This window comes from Hyla sarda, chromosome 13, assembly GCF_029499605.1.
Source record: "Hyla sarda isolate aHylSar1 chromosome 13, aHylSar1.hap1, whole genome shotgun sequence".
Taxonomy (NCBI): Eukaryota; Metazoa; Chordata; class Amphibia; order Anura; family Hylidae; genus Hyla; species Hyla sarda.
This window is the reverse complement of record NC_079201.1, coordinates 15,280,355-15,301,048: the sequence shown is the minus strand read 5'-3', so window position 1 is coordinate 15,301,048 and position 20,694 is coordinate 15,280,355. Positions and strand designations below refer to the sequence as shown.

Sequence of the window (20,694 nt, the reverse complement as noted above, 5' to 3'; positions counted from 1 at the left end):
CTCCTTACTACTGGGATAACACACTGTAACAAACCTCCTCCTCATGTAATCTCCTTACTACTGGGGTGACACACTGTGACAAACCTCCTCCTCATGTAATCTCCTTACTACTTGGGTGACACACTGTAACAAACCTCCTCCTCATGTAATCTCCTTACTACTGGGGTGACACACTGTAACAAACCTCCTCCTCATATAATCACCCTAGTACTGGGGTGACACACTGTAACAAACCTCCTACTCATATAATCTCCTTTCTACTGGGGTGACACACTGTAACAAACCTCCTCCGCATGTAATCTCCTTGCTACTGGGGTGACACACTGTAACAAACCTCCTCCTCATGTAATCACCTTACTACTGGGGTGACACACTGTAACAAACCCCCTCCTCATGTAATCTCCTTACTACTGGGGTGACACACTGTAACAAACCCCCTCCTCATATAATCACCTTACTACTGGGGTGACACACTGTAACAAACCCCTCCTCATGTAATCTCCTTACTACTGGGGTGACATACTGTAACAAACCTCCTCCTCATATAATCACCCTAGTACTGGGGTGACACACTGTAACAAACCTCCTCCTCATGTAATCTCCTTACTACTGGGGTGACACACTGTAGCAAACCTCCTCCTCATGTAATCACCTTACTACTGGGGTGACACACTGTAACAAACCTCCTCCTCATGTAATCTTACTACTGGGGTGACACACTGTAACAAACCCCCTCCTCATGTACTCTCCTTACTACTGGGGTGACACACTGTAACAAACCCCCTCCTCATATAATCACCTTACTACTGGGGTGACACACTGTAACAAACCCCCTCCTCATGTAATCTCCTTACTACTGGGGTGACACACTGTAACAAACCTCCTCCTCATATAATCACCCTAGTACTGGGGTGACACACTGTAACAAACATCCTCCTCATGTAATCACCTTACTACTGGGGTGACACACTGTAACAAACCTCCTCCTCATATAATCACCCTAGTATTGGGGTGACACAATGTAACAAACCCCCTCCTCATGTAATCTCCTTACTACTGGGGTGACACACTGTAACAAACCCCCTTCTCATGTAATCTCCTTACTACTGGGGTGACACATTGTAACAAACCCCCCTCCCCATGTAATCTACTTACTACTGGGGTGACACACTGTAACAAACCTCCTCCTCATGTAATCACCTTACTACTGGGGTGACACACTGTAACAAGCCTCCTCCTCATGTTATCTCCTTACTACTGGGGTGACACACTGTAACAAATCCCCCTCCCCATGTAATCTACTTACTACTGCGGTGACACACTGTAACAAACCCCCTCCTCATGTAATCTCCTTACTACTGGGTGCCTCCAGCTGTTGCAAAACTCCAACTCTCAGCATGCCCGAACAGCCTTTGGCCATGATGGTATCAGAAACTGTCTATAGCAGGGTGCCTCCATCTGTTGGAAAACTACAACTCTCAGCACGCCCGGACAGCCTTTTGTCATAATGGGATCCGGAACTGTCTATAGCAGGGTGCCTCCAGCAGTTGCAAAACTACAACTCCCAGCATGCCCAGACAGCCTCTGACTGTCTGGGCATGCTGGGAGTTGTAGTTTTGCAATAGCTAAAGGTCCACCGTTTGGAGGCCACTACTATAGCTTCAGCCTGCCTTTTTTCTTCCTGTTACAAACAGGATGGAGTCCTAGTTTAGCAACAGCTGGAGACTCACTGTTTGGAAAACCAATCAAAAAGAGTGGGGAGAGTTTTTTTTGCAAAGATTCTTTAGTCAGGGAAGGGGTCTCCCTAAAGCGAAATGTTTAGGTGTAGATCATAGAGATGAGCGAACTTACAGTAAATTCGATTCGTCACGAACTTCTCGGCTCGGCAGTTGATTACTTATCCTGCATAAATTAGATCAGCTTTCAGGTGCTCCGGTGGGCTGGAAGAGGTGGATACAGTCCTAGGAGACTCTTTCCTAAGACAGTATCCACCTTTTCCAGCCCACGGGAGCACCGGAAAGCTGAACTAATTTATGCAGGATAAGTCATCAACTGCTGAGCCGAGAAGTTCGTGACGAATCGAATTTACTGTAAGTTCGCTCATCTCTAGTAGATTACTTTGGTGGTCCCAGATGTGTCCTATTTGATCATGGTCCGTCTGGTGGGGGGGGGGGACATGTAAACAAACACATCCCTACTTATTATAATTCTAAATTGAAGCAATATCTCTGCAATCCTGTACGGCGGGCACAGAACCCATCTGCTTGTAGCTAAAGGCCGAGGCTTATGGGATTGCATTTCGCACAATACCCATTCATCCGCTGGAGGCCGATGTGGAGATTTAGTGACAAGTGACACGAAATCGGTGACATGAGGCACAGGCGCGGCATTTCTGACACGTGTTGAGGGACAGGAGGCTCTCAAAGCTGTTTGTAGTCGAATCGGTAGCCTGGTTACCCCCGGTTGACCTCAGTCTCTCTGTCCCTAGCCTGGGATTTCTCCCCTATTGTAAATGACGCTCTTCCACAACCGTGTCTATGTAATTCTGTACTTTGTCTCTGTCCCTGTGTGATGTCTCCGCTGCGCCCCTAGTCCACCGCTGCGTGTACGCGATTAATCTCACTCCTCCTCTTGTCTCCCCGCCGCTGCGTTTCGAGCAGTTACTCACACTGCTCAATACGTCTCGCTCTCCCTAATGTCCCCTCTCGCGTGCAGGTAATCCACTTTAACTCTAATAGCCATAAATGCTTTGACGTTCTTGATATTACATCTTCCTCGCTACATTTCACGGGGAATTTAAAACCTGCCTGTCAACTATCTCCTGCCATCTTTCAAGGGGATGTAAGAAGCAAATCCTGCATTACTAAACTCTTACTCCCAAAAAAAGGTGAATATTTGCATGGAGGCCGTGGCAGAAAAACAACTTATTTAGTGGGCCTGGGTTAGGTTAAAGGGGTATTCCAGGCAAAACCTTTTTTATATATATCAACTGGCTCTGGAAAGTTAAACAGATTTGTAAATTACTTCTATTAAAAAATCTTAATCCTTCCAATAGTTATTAGCTTCTGAAGTTTTCTGTCTAACTGCTCAATGATGATGTCACGTCCCGGGAGCTGTGCATGATGGGAGAATATCTCCATAGGAACTGCACAGCTCCCGGGACGTGATATCATCATTGAGCAGTTAGACAGAAAACAACAACTCAACTTCAGAAGCTAATAACTATTGGAAGGATTAAGATTTTTTAATAGAAGTAATTCACAAATCTGCTTAACTATCCGGAGACAGTTGTTATATTAAAAAAAGTTTTGGCCTGGAATACCCCTTTAACCCTGATAATAGGAAGCTGAAGTGGCGTCATCCACACAAAGAGATTGTGTACTACCCCTGTAGCCAATGATTGAATACGTATGCATGTGAAGGGTTAAACTGCTTTATTTACAGTATTTCTGCTTTAAAAGGGTATTCCAGGAAAAAACTTTATTTTTTATATCAACTGGCTCCAGAAAGTTAAACAGATTTGTAAATGACTTCATTTAAAAAAATCTTAATCCTTCCAATAATTATCAGCTGCTGAAGTTGGGTTCTTCTTTTCTGTCTGGCAACAGTGCTCTCTGCTGACATCTCTGCTTGTCTCGGGAACTGCACAGAGTAGAAGAGGTTTGCTATGGGGATTTGATTCTACTCTGGACAGTTCCCGAGACACGTGTCATCAGAGAGGATTTAGACAGAAAAGAACAACTCAACTTCAGCAGCTCATAAGTACTGAAAGGATTAAGATTTTTTTTTTTTATAGAAGAAATTTACAAATCTGTTTAACTTTCTGGATCCAGTTGATTTATATATAATATATATAATATCCAAAATGAACAGGGCGATCCGTAATAAAGTGATATTTATTCACCCAAAATGTGTAGCGACGTTTCAACCCACTCAATTAGGTATTTTTCAAGCATACAATAAGGTGCAAATGAACAGTATATATAGGGTACAGCACGCCCACAAAGAGGTGGGTACACAGTGACATCATCAGTATAAACAGTAGAATAAAATATTATATATAGATATGTGTGTATATAAAGTTTTTTCCTGGATAACCCCTTTAACCTTCTAGAAAGATCCGAATAGTCCAGCTAGTGCTAGGAAGTTAGTCTACAGTACAAAAGGGTTAAATGGCTGTGTGGGTTCTAGCATCAGCCATTGTGAGCTAGGAATAGCGCAGTGCCCCACTTGGATCCCTGCAGGGCCTGTGGTTGGGTGTTGTCTGGCCAGAATGCCCTGGAAGGGATAGAATAGTACTGGAGGGGCACATGACAGGGGGATTATGCAGCAGGGATAGGGTTAAAAGGAGTTAGAGCGGGAAGCTGGTAGAGGAAAGGGAGGAGTTAGGAGGGGGGTATAAGGAAGGAATAAGGAAGTTAGGGTCAGTCGGGACGCAGGAAGGAAAGTGTACCCGCCCGCCCTTGTTTTCTTGTCGCGGCAGCGGTGGCAGGAGAGAGACCTGGAGGTACATGTGGATGGCATGGAGGTGATGGGATACAGTGTGGAGGTGGGCCGGGAGCGGTTCCCAGCCCGATGGAGAAATTCTTCAAGGGGACATGGGTCCCAGGATGGTCGGGGGGCCTCACAAACGGTGCTCCTGTGCAGGTGCTCACGGCTAGGAGTAAGGGAGGCCCCATTCTAGTTTGGGCTCGGTGACAGTCCCTTCAGGTCCTCCTCCTCCTGTATTAGGGACATGTTAAGTTATGTCAAATTATGTTTAAGGGTGTTTATACAATGTTTATGTATGATGTTCATACTATGGTTGCCTTACAACGTTTTAATTGTGTTATTTAATAAAGGGGCTGCTGTGGCCTTGTTACCACCAACATTGTGTCTGTCGTGTTTAAGGTAAGGGGTTTTTATGGGGACACTTGGGTTGGTTGGGAGGTAGGTTATAGCAGCTATAATATCCCCCAGTCAAGTCACTGTGTTTCTGATATTGGTGACTTTCGTATTGTTGTTTTTTTGTCGTTCGTACTATTGTAACTGCGTTGTATTAGGTAGGGGGAAGTAAAGGGTTCACGCACACATACACACACCTAGGAACCTTCTAGATACATTTCTTACATCACAATCCTGAATGTCATCCATGGCCAGTAGATCGTTCCCGTGACGTAGCTGGAATCGGACAACCTCTCGTGCTGCCTTCAGCTCGGCCTCCCTGTTACTTTGTCCTTTGCACTCCCACTCCATGTCCTGCAGGAGAAGGCTGTACTTGCTGATACGCTGGATGGGCTTAAGGAGATAGGAGGAGAGATCCATCTTGTCTCCTAACTCCTGCTGCTTCCTCTGAAAAAGATGCAAAATGTTCTTAAATGTCAGCCTAGGTATGATGAGGGGCAAGGACAATACAGCAATACATGAGATGATATCTAAAAGGGTACCTTTCATCAAAAAAAAATGTTGATATATTATAGATTAATGTATGCAGAATTACTTTCCAATTGCATGTTATTAATAAAAATATGCTTCTTTCTATTAAAATTTCCACTTTGAAAAAGTGACCACTAGGGGTCTCCCTACCAGTCCTGGACACAAGCCCTTTTTATATACCGTATTTTTCGCCCTATAGGACGCACCGGCGTATAAGATGCACCCAATTTTTAGGGGCAAAATCTTAAAAAATAAAGATTTTAGAACCCAATAGTGGTCTTCAACCTGCGGACCTCCAGATGTTGCAAAACTACAACTCCCAGCATGCCCGGACAGCCGTTGGCTGTCCGGGCATGCTGGGAGTTGTAGTTTTGCAACATCTGGAGGTCCGCAGATTGAAGACCATTGCATAGTAGGTAATACTCACGTGTCCCCGCCGCTCCGGACCCGTCACCGCTGCCCTGGATGTCGCTCCATCGCTGTCGCCGTGTCCCCGTCGCTCTGGAACGTCTCTGCTGCCGGCCGGGTATCATCGCTATCCGTCGCCGCCATCACGTCGTTACGCACGCCGACGCACATACGCGACGACGTGATGACGAGGAAGGAGAGCGCCGGCATACAGGGGATCCCTGAACGGAGAAGACACTGAGGAGGAAGGTAAGGTCCCTCCCGGTGTCCTGTAAGCACTAACCCGGCTATTCAGTTGGGCTGTTCGGGACCGCCGCAGTGAAATCGCCGCGGTCCCGAACAGCCTGACTGAACAGCCGGGTTAGTGTCACTTTTCCTTCAGATGCGGAGGTCAGCTTTGATCGCCGCGTCTGAAGGGTTAATACAGGGCATCACCGCGATCGGTGATGTCCTGTATTAGCCGCGGGTCCCGGCCATTGATGGCCGCAGGGACCGCCGCGATAGGGGTGTATTCGCCGTATAAGATGCACCGACTTTTTCCCTCCAGTTTTGGGGAAGAAAAAGTGCGTCTTATACGGCGAAAAATACGGTATTTCAGACACATGCTGGAGTCCTAAATCTCAGACTGCAGCCGGGACATGGACAAGTTCAGCACTGCTCCCTGCCTGTCAATCAGAGCCAGCACTGTGCTCATAGCACAGCAGGACATACTCCTGACTCTGCCTTACTGCATGCCCTCATTCATTTCATCTGAGCTCCGAACTTTCTTCTCTCTGCACATGCAGTGGTAAACAGAAAGAAGATTCAGAGCTGCCAGCTGAGCTTGTCTGTGTCCCGGCTGCAGTCTGAGATTTAGGACTCCAGCATGAGTCTGAAATCTATAAAAAGGGCTTGCGGCCAGGACTGGTAGGGAGACCTCTAGTGTTCATTTTTTCAAAGTGGAAAATTAAATAGAAAGAAGTATATTTTTTAATAACATGCAATTGGAAAGTCATTCTGCATACATTAATCTATAATATATCAAAAGTTCATGTGTTTATGCCTGGTACTGTATGACATTCTCGTGTTAAACGTTGTAGTCTTCTGTATGAGGTTTTGGCTTGGAAGTCCTCTAAACGTATACTTATAACAGAAGCGTGTGTAGGAGCATGAACTAAGACAAAGCATCACTATTTTGGGTACTGTGGTGAAGGGGCAGCAGTGACCCAGTTATCCCTACTAGAGTGAAATGATTCTGAATGAATCAAATTCATGTCTTTGTCCGCCACAGATAAAGGGTTGTTATGGATAATAGATACAAAATGAAGATCATTCTTCTGAGATGGTGTTTGCATCCTGTCCTACTCCCTGTGTGACCATCCCCTTTTGGCACAGAAAATATGATGCAATGCTTATGTGAAGTGGTCTGCTAACCAATTAGAATGCTTACACAATGTGCTACGCCCTACTAAAGGATATATCTTGTGTGCACGCTATACAATAAATCAGAGAACCACTTTGACTCAATCGTGTGTCAATGTGTTTTTCTCCGTGCACGTATTATCAAATTTGGCTCAGGACATCAACCTAGAGGTATCACCTGGAACGCATCCAAAACAGGGTGATGATCAGTTCTGTGCCTGGCAAAGCAAATGTTAACTGAAAGGCGGGGACAATGTATGCCTCCCTGCTCAGTATGGAAAGGAGCAGGAACACCTGTCTTTGACAGAAGTCCCTGCCACTGTACACCAGTGGTGATGGTTTATTAATGAGCATTTAGTCAATAGTGCAGTCACTGGGCCAGGAGCTCTATGCCCAGCTTGGTGAGTTTACAGACACCAAGTCTGAATGGAAACTGCCAATTTACTCCAAATCCTTTTGAATCAACATTTGTGAGGTTCTCTGAACTATATTCCCTTACTTACTGCTGATTAATAGGAGACCTGGCCCCAGTCCATGATGCACTGATCACTCGTGCCACCCATGATATATATAGTGATTCCACAATGGCCTCAGGTTATAATAATTTCAACATACAATGGTCTTCCCTTGACCATTGTAATTGGAAACCAAACTCAACATACAATGCCAAAAACAGTCCGGATCGGTGGCTCTTGTGAATGGCTGAAAGATCTGATCAATCAGGATGGACATTTCACTGGTAAGACCCCTGTATTACTGAAGAGCATGCACTGATTTGGTGTCTAGTAGCGCCTCTATACAGCATAGTGTGGTACTGCACTACTTTTTAGCTGTGTCAGGACTAACTGCTCCCTTGGACACCAGGTGAGGGCAGCTCCATAATGTATCTCCAGTGCACTGCGCGTACTCTACAGGACCCTGAAGAAGCTCCTGTACTCTATGTATAAAGTGATTTAAGGCTTTAGAAGCTACGACAGACATTTACATATAAGGACTTGCTTTTTCTTACAATTTTTCTTTCATTTTAATGTTCTCATAATTTGGGTTGACATTTTGGAGATGTTGGAACTGATTACCAGGTTTTCGTAGAATTATGATCTCCTCCTGGAACCAATTAATATTGTTTCTTAAAGGGGTACTCTTCCCCTAGACATCTAATCCCCTATCCAAACGATAGGAAATAAGATGTCTGATCGCGGGGTCCAGCCCCTGGGGACCCCTCATGATCATGGCTGCGGCACCCCAGACATCCGGTGCACGGAGCAAACTTCTGGATGACTGGCGATGCAGGGCAGAGGCTCGTGAGGTCACATTCACGATGATGTCATGAGCGGGTGTGGCCGTGACGTCACGAGCCTCCGGCGCTGCACCCGACGCTCTAAACGAACACCAGGTGCAGCAGGGAGATCACGGGGGTCCCCAGCGGCGGGACCCCCGCGATCAGACATTTTATCTTAGAGGATAAGATGTCTAGGGGCGGAGTCCCCCTTCAAGATGAACCTCTGTACTAATAAACCTATTTTCACAGGAATAGGGCTGCGGTGGACTATACATGGCATTTAATTTGGACTTTTTGTTGTTGTTGTAGTATTTAATGTATCTATAGTCACATCGTCTCTCTCTTTTGTCAGCGGAGGTGCCAGTTAACTAGTTGCGTTTGATTTTTATGGAAGACTTTCTATATGTAATTCATTCAGCACCTGCAGAAGGTTTAATGTACTCAGTGAAGTAAGAAAATGACATGTGAAATGGCGCCAGGCCGCCTGAATGGGCTATTGTTGTAGTGATTATACTTCTTATCAGATCAGTTTGGATATATATACTGTGTACTTTTTAATAAATATTCATCCTATCTTTACCCTCACTGTGTGTAGTCTGGTTACTAAGGGAATCTAAGAGCTTTAACCTACCTCTAAAAAAAAGGACAAATTAAAGGGGTTACCCAGCTTTTAAAGGGGTACTCCACCCCCAGACATCTTATCCCCTATCTAAAGAATAGGGGATAAGATGTCTTATTGGGGGGGGTCTCACTGCTGGGGACCCCCGTGATCTCTCCTGCAGCACCCCCGTTCATGAGCTGCACGGAACGAAGTTCGCTCCGTGGCTGATAATGGGAGATTCAGGGGCAGGGGTATCGCAAGGTCACAGCCCCGCCCCCTAGTGAGGTCACGCCCCGCCCCCTCAATGCAAGTCTATGGGAGGGGGTGTGATGGCCATCATGCCCCCTCCCAAAGACTTACATTGAGGGGGCGGAGCTGTGACATCACAATACCCCAGCCCCTGTATCGCCCGTCATCAGCCACGGAGTCATCTTCGCTCCGTGCACCTCATGAACAGGGGTGTTGCAGGAGAGATCGCGGGGGTCCATTTTGTTCCAAACGCTTGGAGCGGGCGGCGGGGGTCGTGACGTCATGACCACGGACATTCTGATATCACACCACACCCCCTCAATCCAAGTCTATGGAAGGGGGGCGTGGCAACATAGACTTGTATTGAAGGGACATGGTGTGACATCATGAGGGGCGTGGCCATGATGTCACAACCCCTGCCGCTGGCACCCAGCGTTCTAAACGATCGCGGGGTGCTGCGCATTGATTGCGGGGGTCCCAGCTGCGTGACCACCACAATCAGACATCTTATCCCCTATCCATTAGATAGGGGATAAGATGTCTGGGGGCAGAGTACCCCTTTAAAGACATATCCCCTATCCTGTCTGGAGATCACAGGGGTCCCAAAGGTAAGACCCCCACTATCTCCAGAACATCATCCGAATCTTCCCTGGCACTCATCTTCCGAGACAAACTCGGCAGTGACTCAGTCAATCATTGACCACAGTGGTGTACTTACCTGTTAGGTACCCCCGTGATCAGATGCTTATCCCCTATCCTGTGGATAGGGGATAACTTATTAAAAGCTGGTATGGCTTGACTGATGCCAAAACTCTTTTCCCTTTCACTGAGCAGTGTGTATATGTAGCAGAGCTGAGTATGTGAGTGGTGTGTATATGTAGCAGAGTTGAGTGTGAGTGTGTGTATGTAGCAGAGCTGAGTGTGTGTGTGTATTTAGCAGAGCTGAGTGTGTGAATGTGTGTATGTAGCAGAGCTGAGTGTGTGAATCGAGCTTAAGCTGAAAAGTTAAGAGAGTATTAATGCTATGGATACAACGCCATATAACCGTCTCTATATACGGTTGTCAGGTATTTTTTTTACCTAGCAACCAGCCTGTCTCAAGTTTCTTCAGCTCAGCACCAAGGTGTCAGTGGATTGAGAACCGAGAATGGGGAAAAAAGGGTCAACATTCAATTCAAACTTTATTCTTCTCTTGCTTCCAATTGGCCAAACAATGTAAAAAAAATCATATTGTCGCTAACACTTGATATCCCTACGTTTAATGTGTCTTGTGGACCGTACCTTGAAGAACGCTGCTCCCTGATCCTGTAGTAGTCGGTCAGATTGAGGCTTATTCTTGCTGTAAAAAGCATAAAGTCCAAACTGTTCCCTCTATAAAGTAAAAACAAATCAGATGTAAATTTCAAACGGAATTTAAGAATTTTACAGAATTTACAGATTTGTAGATGCCCAATATCTGTATTAGAGTGATTGAATTGAAGCATAACCAATATTATCCCAATCTCACCCCAACTATTTGGGGGATCCGCCCTAAATGGCAGCCCCCAACCTGTAGACAATTCCTACACTAAGGGGGAGATTTATCAAAACCTGTCCAGAGGAAAAGTTGCTGAGTTGCCCATAGCAACCAATCAGATCGCTTCTTTCATTTTTCAGAGGCCTTTTCAAAAATGAAAGACGTGATCTGATTGGTTGATATGGCCAACTCAGTCAGGATACTGGGAAAGCTGAGTGTTTGGGATTGCTAGTGACAACAATAGAAGACCCATCACCTGCATCTGTGGCCAGGAGAAGCCCATTAATACCCACTTCACTATTGGGAATCCCTGTATGCCAGTGTTGTTCCTGATTGACCAAGAGTACTAGCCTCCTAATTGGCCAGCGTTCCATGCCCATTGCAGGGATAGTGGCACCACGTTGCACGGTGCTTGTTCCCATGATATCCAGGGGGCCACTCATGGAGTACATGACAGAAGACAGGTACGGTGCATGACCAGCTTGGGAGCGTGACCAGGTGAGTTCTTGACAGTTTGGTGGTGATCCTCACAAGGCATGGCTCTTTGACCCCATTTAGAGACAGTGAAAGGCTAGGTTCACAATACAGAGTCTCCGGGCAGAAAATTTCCGCCCGGAGATTCCAAGTGCGGCCAGCGCCGACTGAATCAGTCAGCGCTAGGACTGCACGGACACTGCAGTCTCCAATAGACTGCAATGTGTTCCGCAAGTATTTCCACCTGAAGAATGAGCAACGCCAACGAAGTGTGAATTTGTGAACGGAAACCCATTCACTATACTATACATTTTAGTAAGCGGAATTTCTGCCTGCAATTTCAAATTGTAGGCGAAAAATCTGTAGTGTAAACCTAGCCTAAGGGTCTATTCATACGACAGAATTTCCGCTTGCGGAATTCCGCCTGAAATTAAAGCCCATAGACTTCTATGGGATTCCGCACTCCCATTCACACTTCTGAATTTATGCTAGCTGAATTCCGCACGTGGAAATTCAGAAGTGTGAATGGGAGTGCGGAATCCCATAGAAGTCTATGCGCTTTGATTTGAGATGGAATTCCACAAATGGAAATTCTGCCATGTGAATAGACCCTTAGACTTTCCGTAGTCACCCACTATTGATGAGTGGGAAAAGTAACACCCAGTTTGTTGATTTATTTATACATTTCCGGAAGGAATAAGAAAGCTTCTACAGGATATTAATTAAAGCTGTCAGGTCCCATTTAAACCTTTTTTTTTTTTTTTTTTTTTTAAGCACGAATCCTTAATGAAAAGTCTCTGAAATACACTTACATGTTTCATAAAACAGCGCCCCACATGGCTTGGGTCCCTTCTGCAGCTTGTGAGTTCCTGTAGGAAAATATGGCTATGGAATTCATAGAGTTTTTCCAAATTTCCAAATATGGCAGCATGCTGCCCGCGTAGGGAAGGAGGGAGATCTGGCTGATCCATTTCATTCAGGTAGTGGGTAAGAACATAACCCAGGGAACAGACATAGTCGCGCTCTGTGGCTAGCAGTTCCTCCATTATCCGATGGAGCTTACTAGAAAGGAAATAAACAAAAGAATTTACTGATCTAAAATACATTTATATATATTCACTGATGCTCTAGATTGTGTCAAAATTATGAATGTTTTGTTATCTGCTAAGTATTGTTGTATGATGGGACAGGCTATATACCTCCTTAAAGAGGTACTCCGTCTCTAGACATCTTATCCCCTATCCAAAGGCGATAAATGTTACGAATGATGGGGTAGAGCAGTATCCCTTTAAGAATAGGGCTACTTGGTGATTTTGGCAGTGAAAGGGTTTATGGGCCCAAAAATTTCCATGGCACATTGCAGTGGTTGTGTTGCCTTGCAGCTAAGGTCAGTCAATGGGGTCAACCAAAAAGTGGCCATGACCACAACTTGATAGTCTATCTCTGATGGATTTCTTGTCAGGTCCTGGTTACCTCCATTTGTGGGTTACAACGCAACCCAATTAAGTTCCCTTAGATGCAACGCAGCATAGCCGAAATTGCTGACCCTGAAGGCTGCCGCATGGGCTGTATTAGGGACTTGTAGGTAGCTTATATCTATTGAAGCATACACCTAACCTAATGTTAAGGCTAACTTACGCGAAGTTATACTTTGCTGTCCAGTCACTGTCTCTAGATGAGTCAGTCATGGCTCTTCTCATCCAAGGCATACGAGAGGTAAGTGGTTCCATTGGAAGCAAGGGAGAAACAGTTGAAGAACTTTCTGAGGAGTAATGGGAACTTGAGTCCCCCGTGGAGAAGCTGGCATGCCTAGAAAGGACACATCTTCTACCAGATTGCTTCATTTTATTACAGTCACTCTGAGTCAGAATACTTGAGTCATCACTGTTGGCCCTACCATAAGATGCCCATGAGAAATGGTCCGCATTTGTTGCAAAGGATGGCTGTACTTGGTTTGGCCTAGGAAGCTTTGGACTTGGAGTATGTAAAATCTCTAGAGCTTCATTGTTGGAGTTCTGAGCCATGAGCTCAGTGCTGTCGGGGTCAGACCCATTGCTGTTCTTGGTATCTTCACTGGTAGAACATCCCTGGGAAATCAAAGTTTCTCTTGCTGCTCTTGCGTTCCTTTGACTTCTGGATGCTTTCAGAAAAAGGCCCATGGAACTAGCATGGAGACCAAAGCTACAGCAGTTAATCATCGTCGACTCTGCTGATCTCATGCCACCCCGATGCCTGAATTCCTCGTCCTCCTTTCGGCTTCCTTGTGCAACTTCAGCTGAGAAGTTCTCTACTGTGTCTTCACCTTTATTGACACTAGAAGACAAAGTGGTATCCTTGTTCCATGCTAAGGCTGCATTTTGCTCGTCTTTACACCTCTCTAGAGTTTCTTCTATTAGTTGCTTCGCTTCCTGACATTTCAGCCAGGTCTCATTCCAAACAGCCAGTCCTCTACAGCTGCTCAGTTTGTAGGATTCTTCTTTCATTTCTTGAAATTTGTCATCGGACAGTTCGTCTGTCAATCTCTGAAGGTAAGTCTCCAGGCACTGCTGGGTCTCCGGCTGGCAAAGCCTTTGTTCCGCCATCTTCAATTGTCCCACATAGCGGCTGCAGCTCATGGTGAGCTGGGTGATCTAGTGGACAAAATAAACCAACAATTACAACTAGGACATTGGTACATAATGGTGTGTCCAGATGACCACAATAAAGCATGCTGATACAGTATATGATATTTTATGGTATACCTTGTCACAAAACCTGTACAAATTCAGAAGCTTTTCCAGTTCTTCTTTTTGTCTTTCAACGTTTATGTAGAAGCTGTTTAGTTTGGTCTGGAAGGCTCCTCTTGTAACCTTGAAAGCCTCCATCTCTGGAAACATGGATCCACTGAACTTATTTGCATCATCCAGTAGGACCAGCCCATGGTTATAATGCACCTTTGAGAAAAATGGATATATACACCTAAGAGTTCATCCAAGCCCAAAAATCACATGTAAAAGTTTGACAATGGATAAAAATGATTCATATGTTCATAAAATACTTACTGTGGCTTGGAGAAAAAATTCCTTAAACTTCTTGTGATACTTCTCCAAAGTTTCTAATGCCCATTCCATAGTGTCCATCTCATTTAATTGATTTTCTCCATCTCCGTCCATCCACAAGCTAAGCTGTAGGGGCAAAAAAATGGTGTTATAGGAGACCATATATGTCCCTAATTTTGCCTGGTATTGCCGCTAAGCCCCTTTCAATTCAATAGAGCTGAACTCCCTTCTGAGACACAACACACTGAACAAAGCAACCATTTCCTGTAGAAGGCAGCCATGTTTTCCTTATGCTTTTCAAACTCCTTAACTTTGAAACAAATGGTCAGAACATTCTTACTATAAATTTACCAGTATATTTTTTTCAATGTCAATACTGACACTTTTTCTTATGAGGACTTAAATTCTTTACTCATTATTGACAAGTAGATCATTTACTTATTCATTGCCGTCTTTACCTGGTTAAATTGTTTTTCCAACTCCTGGATCTTCAACAATGACTCCAGAAGTTCCAGTCTACGGTTGGACTTAGTAACTAGACCATGCACGCGTTCTTCCAAGTGGTTGTACATCTGCACAGCTGACTCCACTGCACTCCTAAAAGATTAAGAACAATTCACATTCACTGGTAACACTTTTAATTCTACAAAATGTTGGTATCTATCATGCATAGTAATGTTAATGTTTCGGCACATGCAGTCCCTCGCGAGGCAGTCTGTGTGCCACCATATGGTGCTTCTGCATGGCACTGAGAGAATACCTTTCTAATATGATTGTCAAGTCTCTTTTTTTAATCTCTAGAATTCCATATGGGTCTGTAAGAATCAAGCTTTGACCCTGCCTACTTGATGATCCGCCCTTAACAATGGACCCCAGCTTGGCGACGGTCCATACTCTGAGTAAAATGCAGGGCGTAACAATGTAAAAAAAAATAAAAAATACACAAGTACAGAAGTACAGAATTTAGGGAGCAGGTCAGGACAACATGGGTTAAACAGACAATGAACAAGCAGACAGATAAAGAGAAGTCAGGCAAGTCAAGTCAAAACCAAGATAGTGGCACGGTACAGAATCAGAAGGCAGAAGGGCTGTCAGATGACAGAGCAAATAAATAAATGCAGAGAACACAGTAACACACTAGATAACCCTGATTGACCCGGGTGTCGTCAGGCAACGAGTGACGCCACAGCCAAACACAGGAGAGGTGGGAACTCCTGACAGAACAAGAGGCAGACACACCCGCTACACCCTAATTTTTTATTTTATTCTGGGACTGCATTACCCCTTTAACAATTAGTGCCCATGCAATTGGCTGTATTTACAGAGCCATAGTACTGCATCCATAAAAGTCCAGAGGTCTATATCACACCTCTGTTTGCCTCTTATTTTATACTTAACCCAATGCATTTAGTATTACAGTAATACATAGTGTCAACAAAAGGAGGCACCACGCAGAGTGCCATTGACTCAATACTAAAAAAGAGACTGTGAGAGCTTACAAACTATACATTATACTAGAAAGCTCAGAGATCTCAATTCAACACTGCTATACCACAAGATGAATTTAGCGTAGGGTTATTTCACTCCTGTTTATAGACTCCCAGAGATGCCCTGTATCTCTCAGCAGGTCTCCTTAATACTACCATTAACTAACAGTAGCATTTCTCTCTACATAAAACTACATACTGACCTTTAATGTGAACGTGGAGATCGGGATGGATTTGCCTAATTGTCCTTCCTTTAGATCCAAGGACTCCTGTCTTGTTTTATTATCCCGCTTTAAAGTACATAATATAGAATTTTATGGATTCTCCTTTTCAATGGCTCATGAATATTGTACGTCTGCCAGGCTTGTAAACCACTATAAACCTCTCTATGGAGACATTTATATCGAGTTTTAGTGTTTTGTGGTATTTAAGACGTTGCACAATAAGGGCGACTTACTTCATTGTGTGTCGGAGCGCGCGCAGAATATCCGTAGGAAAATAGACGCAGTCGATCATTTTAACCCATTTTATTTAAAAGATCTAATAAATTGTTAGATTTTCTCTCCATTTTCACAGGACTAGAGCATTTTTTATGGATTAGGGTAAAATATGAGGGGTATCAGGATGGAGCTGAAATCCCCTGTGATTTGGAATTCAGTTTCCACTTTTGGATAGTTATACAGTGTAGGGAAATTTATGGTTCGTTGTGTGAAACATAAATTTTTTCAAAAATATCTATACATATGACTAGTTTTTGATTCTAGATGGGTTCCTAACCGATCACTATGATGGGAGACCGAAGTGCCACGTTCCTCCTTACCGCATGACTACAGAGTAAAGCAGCTTAAAGGTGTTCTCCGCCCCTAGACATCTATCCTTTGGATACAGGATAAGATGTCTGATTACGGAGGTCCCGCTGCTGGGGACCTCCGCGATCTCGGCTGCAGCACCCCAGACATCCGATGGATGGAGCAAACTTCGCTCCATGCCGGATGACTGGCAAAGCAGGGCGAAGGCTTGTGTTTATTGTAGATAAAATAAGCAAGAAACAATTACGCATTTCTGGGGTTGCATCCCCCTTCCTCAGACTGAACTGAGTCGATTGACCGTCATTTATCCCGGGATCACTCTTGAAATAACAACCTGGTGGCCCTCTGCAGCAAAGCTTAGATCTTTATTTCGTAGAGGGTTGAAAGGAAAAAAAATGGGGACCCCTTATACAGTGCCCTCAGTGCCCAAAGCCAAACCAGTTAGATGGAGAATGGCCGAATTGGCAGCGACATACTACTGATGATACCCCGCTATATAGGGGTTATATGCCTATTATATATACATTGAGGTGAGCGGCCATCTATAAGCCCCGTGGGGTCATCCCCTACTCCCCTCACCCTTCATGTACATCCTGGGGTAATACACAAGGCGCCGCTTGTCGGTCTCTCCATTCATGTCTATCTTCAAACCAGTTAGATGGCCCAGTGGAATCATACAGATATATCTGATGCTACAATGGTTAACGTAACCTTGCTAAGATGCAGTGTAATATAGTCCTATGAGTATACGTTAACCTGAATAGTAATACTCAAGAGAAAGAAAGGCGTCCTGCACTCACCGCATAGGCTCTGGTCATTCAGCTCCCATCTCGGGCTGTACCTCCGGACCGGCTGATAAGGTAGCGTGGGGCGCTCACGAGCGCCCCACGCTACCTTATCAGCCGGTCCGTGAGTACAGCCCGAGATGGGAGCTTAATGACCAGAGCCCCTTATCAGGCGGTCCGGATGTACAGCCCGAGATGGGAGCTGAATGACCAGAGCCTATGTGGTGAGTGCAGGACGCCTGTCTTTCTCTTGAGTATTACTATTATTGATTGCTATTATCGTATTGTCCTAGCACTGCCACGCTTGGATAGTCCTGGTTACCTGCATTGCCGTTTCATGATCCATCTCGAGGAGCTGAGTGTTTGAGGTATCGGTGCCACTTGGTTTCTTATGTTAGTATACCTTAACCTGAGTTTACTGGTTTAATCCTTCATTCTGCTCTTTTCTGACTGCTGACCCAGTGCTGTGTGAGTCACTGTCAGGAGCAGGATTTCATGTGTAAGTTCCTACGGGCCTGGCTGTGCTTAAGGGCTGGTTGTTGACAAGAGCGGAGTGTTCTGAGGACATGTAATGAGCAGTATTTAACACCTATCACTCCCCAGTGAGAACAAGCTTGGCTTCTTCCAGCTCCTGGTTAGAAGAGAGCAGAGCTGTGCTGCAGTGCCACCTCGTGGAGACGGACACGATGCAAGAGTCGAAAGAATATTTAAAGATACAAACTACTAATAAAGGAGAAAAAGAAAGAATATTTACAATCGGTTGCAGAGGAAAGAGAAATATCTAAAGGGTCCTAAGTAGAGTTTTTGGTTTTGTTTCATACAAAATAAGCATCGGCACCCATGGCTCCTGGATAGGGATGAGCAAATCGATTTGCGCCAATTTGTACTCAATACAAATTTCCTCCAAAATTCTGATTTGTTAGATTTTTTGTGTTTCATTTTGGATTTGTTTTGTCCATGCCCCTGTATATTGAGCAGCAATGCTTTTTGCACCCAGCCTAGTGTACTATACAAGAGCAGGGACACCTTTCCTTGGAATGGAGTCCCTGCTCTGGGAGATACTTTGCATGGGCAATCACAGGGCACATCTAAATCAGAATTGGGATCAGAGTAAACAATAGTCAGGTTTGTTGAATGGGACCTGTAACATATTTTGGAATATAACCCCCTGGGATATTGTTGTGTATTACTCTGTATTAAGTGTCTAGTAGATGGCAGAATGCACAAGAAAATTAACTGAGCAGTGACTAAAGCTGGGGAAGGAGGAGTCTTTGGACATGTGCTTCTGGCCATCTTGGTTCAGAGTTCAGTGGGAGAGAGAGAGAGAGAGAGAGAGAGAGAGAGAGCAGAGAGAGGGTACAGAGGAACAGTCTGTCTTGGTTCAAAGAGTGCCTGCAGCAGAGGAATCTGCTAGCAGGTTAAACAAGATGTAGAACAGATCATGGGAAGGTGCATATGCACTCCCCCCCCCTCTTTTTTTACCCCACCTAGAGCACTTTTTAATCTAAAACTTACTCTTTGGAACACCCCTATACCAATGTATACTGTGTGGCCCTACCCACTCCCTGGTAACCTGTCTCTTCTCTGCTGACCCCTCTGTCCATTTTAGGAACTGACCAGAACAACATATGTTTGCTATGGGGATTTTCTCCTACTCTGGACAGTTCCTAAAATGAATAGAGATGTCAGCAGAGAGCACTGTGCTCCTGATGTCAGCAGAGAGCTCTGTGTTCCAAAAAGAAAACAATTTCCTCTGTAGTATTCAGAAGCTAATAAGTACTGGAAGGATTAAGATTTTTTAATAGAAGTAATTTACAAATCAGGAGCAGGTGCAAATGCGCTTTTTTTTCCTCTTTTTTACCCCACCTAGAGCACTTTTTAATCTAAAACTCACGCTCCGGAACACCCATATACCAATGAATACTATCTGGCCCTACCCACTCCCTGGTACCCTGTCTCTTCAGGACACTATTCAAAGTTTCGGACACTTTTCTGTCCAGTGACTTTGAAAATATTGTCATCTGACACAAAACATCAGATACAGGCAATGAAGGACAACTTTTTGTGGCTCCAAAATGGTAATAAATAAATACAGCATAAACAAACAAAAACAAGCAGATCACTTCTCTTCTAAAGGCCTAGGTCAGGTATACATATGACCAGGACCACCATTAAAAATGTTGGGGCCCGATGCAGTTGAAGCACCTGCTCCTCCCCCCACACACACATACCTTACCAAAAGCTGTAAAAAAGACCAGGCAGTGGGCCCCTTTATATCTTTCATTTGGACCAAGCCCTGTAGGGCCAGTCCTGCCCCAATGACAGCCCTGCATATGACCAGTAACCTGTTATAGTTGCCATCTATCTAGGGGCACAGTTTGGCCCATGGGGCATCAGATAGGACACAGATCCAGCATGTAGTATGCAGCATTCCCATCTGGGATAGCTCCAGATCTCCAAAAATACTACTAACCTCTCCTGGCCTAGAATCTAATTGACCTTACTAAATGATGTAAGAGACAGTTCCATCATGTGTAGCTCTATACTGGCACATTAAAGGGGTACTCCGGTGGAAAACTTTTATTATTTTTTTTAAATCAACTGATGCCAGAAAGTTAAACAGATTTGTAAATTACTTCTATTAAAAAATCTTAATCCTTCCAGTACTTATTAGCTGCTGAATTATTTTCTTTTTGGAACACAGAGCTCTCTGCTGACATCACGACCACAGTGCTCTCTGCTGACACCTCTGTCCGTTTTAGGAACTGTCCAGAGCAGCATATGTTTTCTATTGGGATTTTCTCCGACTCTGGACAGTTCTTAAAATGGACAGAGATGTCAGCAGAGAGCACTGTGGTCATGATGTCAGCAGAGAGCTCTGTGTTTCAAAAAGAAACTAATTTCCTCTGTAGTATTCAGCAGCTAATAAGTACTGGAAGGATTAAGATTTTTTAATAGAAGTTATTTATAAATCTGTTTAACTTTTTGGCACCCACCAGTAAATAAAAAAAAAAAAAAAAGTTTTCCACCGGAGTACCCGTTTAACAAAGTTGGTTCTTCTTTAGTCACCTGACGTCCTGAGAGCAGTAGAAGCGAGTGGCCTCTTTGCGAAGTCTTGCCAGCGTTGTCCCTCCTTCACGCTGTAAGGAAACTAAGCGAAAGTCACTTAACACCACCTTCATGAGCTCCCGGTACTGACCCATTTTCTCCTCTGCTTCCTATAAAAATACAT

At 44.5% G+C, this 20,694-nt stretch overlaps 1 protein-coding gene across 5 annotated transcripts in view; it reads right to left on the bottom strand.

Moving 5' to 3' along the window:
- Window positions 1-20,694, bottom strand: part of KIAA1755 (KIAA1755 ortholog) — a 68,443-nt gene that overhangs the window by 10,488 nt on the left and 37,261 nt on the right. For all 5 annotated transcript variants that reach the window (XM_056550442.1, XM_056550443.1, XM_056550444.1 and 2 more), the window contains exons 9-16: window positions 20,532-20,680; window positions 14,840-14,978; window positions 14,385-14,507; window positions 14,085-14,276; window positions 12,982-13,973; window positions 12,156-12,405; window positions 10,635-10,724; window positions 5,110-5,331 (exon numbers count right to left, since the gene is read on the bottom strand). In XM_056550442.1, the coding sequence (XP_056406417.1) occupies window positions 5,110-5,331; window positions 10,635-10,724; window positions 12,156-12,405; window positions 12,982-13,973; window positions 14,085-14,276; window positions 14,385-14,507; window positions 14,840-14,978; window positions 20,532-20,680 (2,157 nt within the window). The remainder of the gene's footprint in view (window positions 1-5,109; window positions 5,332-10,634; window positions 10,725-12,155; window positions 12,406-12,981; window positions 13,974-14,084; window positions 14,277-14,384; window positions 14,508-14,839; window positions 14,979-20,531; window positions 20,681-20,694) is intronic.